Source organism: Cebus imitator, unplaced genomic scaffold, assembly GCF_001604975.1.
Source record: "Cebus imitator isolate Cc_AM_T3 unplaced genomic scaffold, Cebus_imitator-1.0 Scaffold31, whole genome shotgun sequence".
NCBI classification, from domain to species: domain Eukaryota; kingdom Metazoa; phylum Chordata; class Mammalia; order Primates; family Cebidae; genus Cebus; species Cebus imitator.
The window spans coordinates 1,729,131-1,732,657 of record NW_016107346.1 but is presented as its reverse complement, the minus strand read 5'-3'; the positions used below and the strand labels follow the sequence as shown (position 1 = coordinate 1,732,657).

The 3,527-nt window shown below is 37.9% G+C and overlaps 1 protein-coding gene across 1 annotated transcript; it reads right to left on the bottom strand.

The window, feature by feature from the left end:
* Positions 1-2,176: 2,176 nt before the first annotated feature.
* Positions 2,177-2,665, bottom strand: LOC108300927 (S-phase kinase-associated protein 1-like). The gene has a single exon (XM_037736961.1). It carries the CDS (start codon positions 2,663-2,665, stop codon positions 2,177-2,179), a length of 489 nt encoding a protein of 162 aa, XP_037592889.1.
* Positions 2,666-3,527: the final 862 nt, after the last annotated feature.

The window sequence follows — 3,527 nt, the reverse complement described above, 5'->3', positions numbered from 1 at the left end:
AAGGTCAAAATCCTTGAGCCTCACTGCCCCATGTAGCCTGGTGCATGGTAACTTCTATGACATCCTCTATCCCCTACTCTCTGCTCTAGCCAACCAGGCATTCTCCCACTAAGAACTTTTACACTAGTTCTGTTTGCCTGGAATATATTTTCTTACAAACAGCCACTTGGACTCCCTCACCTCCATGGCTTCATTCAGATATCACCTTCTCTGTGAGGCTTGCTCAGATCATCCCAATGTAGTACTACAAGTTGCCACCATTTACAACACAGTCAATCTGATCCTCCTTACCCTGGTCTTGTTTGCTTATTTTCAGGCCACTTTATCACTCTCTAATGTGCTATCATTAATCATCTATCCATCTACCTAGCTATCCAACTACTTATGTATTGTTGCTGGAGCCTGAGTTGGGGTGGCTTACATAACTTCAAGTGACTGTAATGTCTACCCTGGGGACATGCCTTGAGCCTCAGTTCTGGCTGTCACTGGGGTTCCTCCTTTTGTCTCCGCAAACTATCTTCTACAGGTAGAATATTCAAGACAGCTGCCCTCTCACACTTCTGACACCTAAACTGGGATGGCTGAACTATTGGGAGCTTGATAGGAATCCCTCTTTTCCAGCCCCTTCTCTATGTGGCTAGTTTGGGCTTCCTCACAGCATGGCAGTCCATGGTAGTTTTCCTTGTTACCTGGAAGCTCAGGATCCCCACCAGTGAAAGCTTTAAGTGTCCTCTGCAGAGGCTTTCAGGCTCCTCCTGACCTGCCTCTAACAGTCCACAGGATCACCTGCACCACATTGAATCGATCCCAAATCAATCATGTAATGTAAAGTTTTTAAGTTTCATTCATATTTTAGTATGTCTTGGTACTTCATTTATTTTTATGAATGAATTATATTCCATTATATGGATACACCATGATTTGCTATTCCATTTGTCTGTTGATGCTCACTTGCATTGTTTCTAGCTTTTGGTTATGAGTGGATTGGTGGCTGTCAGGGGTTGTGGATGGGGTAAGAGGGAATAGGAATAATTGCTTAATGGGTAGGGGCTTTCCTTTTGAGGGTGAAGAAAAGGAACTAGATGGGGCAATGATTGTACAGCACTGTGAATGTACTAAATTACTCACTTTTAAATGGTCAATTTTAATTCTTGTGAATTTCACCACAATAAAAAAAGAAAAAGAAAGTCAGTCACAATTTAGGCCAGGCTGAAGAAAAGAGGACTACTCAGGTGAGTTCATTTGAAGGTCATCTTTGGAGACCAGCTACCATATCCACTCTTCTATATACAAGCATGGGGGCGGGGAGCTCTGCCTATTTGTGGAATGGTTGCATTCTATGTTCCTATCTTAGTTGCTCATGTGAAGGTGATTTCCCCCACTAGCCTCTCTCACAACATTAAAAACAAATAAGAACACAAGATATTATGGCATTCTTGCTCATACAATTACTATAATACTTAGTAGGTATTATGGATTCAGTTAATTATTTTTATTCAATGCCTATCGTTCTCTTTCAAAAATCTTTGTGAGTTGGTTGTTTGATAGAGTCTTTTTTTGTTTAGGAACACTGGAAGCAGTAGTAGTTAAGGTTCTATTGTAGTTTAGTAAAAAGAGTACTAGCTTTGTAGTCAGAGAATCCCCCTCTCAGAAAACTATGTGTCAGATACTGTTTTAAGTTTTTCATATATTTTTTAATCATCAGAGCAATATTGTGAGGAAGATACTGTTCTGTATTCCTTTTAGAGATGAGGAAACTAAGGCATAGAAAAGTTAGGTAACTTACCCAAGTTACATGATGTGTAGAAAAGGTGTTAGGATTCAGACTCAGACAGGATAGTTTCATAGTCATGCTCTTATCTTCTCTGCCACAGTCCTCTTAGCTTTGGTGTGTAACTTAAATTCATAAGCCCTAGTTTCCTCCCCCTCCCCCCACTTATAGAGAACCTACGGCTCCGTTTTATTCAGAGAAAAGAGAAAAGAAACTTTCACTCATACTAGAAGAAACTCAGCCATAGGTTTGGAATCTGTACTCAAACTACACATGCAACAAGGACAATATTCTGCTAATACAATTGACTTGCTGCTGCATTTGTCTACTGTTTGTCTAATATGAACAATTATAAACAGAACAGTGCAACTAGTACTTGGAACAATCAGTATCAGGCACAACATTTCACTTCTCTTCACACCACTGGTTCTCTTTGTGTACCTGGGCTTCCCCCTTTTTAGTAAAGTCATTTTTGATATTGAAGGTCTTGCGAATCTCCTCATTTTTCCCCTTGATCATATTGGCAACAGTCTTGCATGTAACATCAAGCAAACCTTTGATGTCTAAGTAGTTTGCAGCCAAAATAAGTTCAAAAAGCATTCCTTGGTCAACTTTCAGGAATTCTTGGTCCCAAACAGGAATATCATCTGTTCGCTTTTCTTTGTTCTCATCATCCTCAGGAGGAGGAGGCTCATCCTTGTGGTGGGTGCACCACTGAATGACCTTTTTTAATATTGCTGCATTAACGTTTGGTAGAGGAACTGGGTCATCATCTCCTTCATCATCCATTCCCAAATCTTCCAACACAGTCTTGATAGTCACATATTGTTTGGTAATTTCTACATCAACTTCAAATATCTCTCCATCAGAACTCTGCAAGTTAATTGAAGGCATGGTGTTCGATATTAAGGAGACAGCTGGCCGGAAGCCGACAAGAGCTGGGAGGCATCAGCGAAAGAAGAGAAAGGTGGAGGATGAAGCCACTCAAGCCCTAGTTTCTTTACCAGCAAAATGAGGATAATCTTCTTCCCAGTGTTACTTTTAGTTTTAAATGAAGAAATGTATTGGAAAATGTTTTGCAAACTTTAAAACATTATATAATTCTTGCTTTAATGCATTCTTCCATTTCTTCCATTTGTTCAAGCATATTAATTTAATACTTTAATTACACTACATAAGATTGAGATTCTTGATTTCAAAAAGCATGCTGCCTATTAAAGTGACAGATAATTAAACAACTAGTTATACTATACAGTGATCAACTTTCTATAGTAAGAAATGGGAGAGAGGCATGGAGGCTTGGGCCCAAGTCCACTATTGAACCCAGACAGAGATATGTAATTAAAATAATTCTAAAATATATTTTATATATTAAACATATAAGAAAATAAGCCTCTAAAATATATTTTATATATTAAGCAAAAAAAAAAAAACAAAAAAAATAATATTGTTAAAATGACATTACCCACGGTCATTCACAGATTCGATAAGATTCCTGTCAAAATACCAATAATACTTTTTAAAGAAAAAACAAAAAAAATTCTAAAATATGTTTTATACATTAAGCTCATTAAAAATGCTTAAAATTACTTACCTCTAAGATAAATGGTTTGTTAATAGTTTCTCTTTGGGTTTCCATCTTCTTATGGGACCTAAATTTTGAAAGGCAAAGAAACCTGTAGGTTGAATGAAATTGGAAAATTTCTCAAGTCAGCATAATCCACGGGTGAGCCTCTCAGAGACCATAAGAACATCC

What these genes read in the sequence shown, in the direction of transcription:
- LOC108300927 (XM_037736961.1), bottom strand. Translation starts at nt 2,665, where the DNA reads ATGCCTTCAATTAACTTGCAGAGTTCTGATGGAGAGATATTTGAAGTT.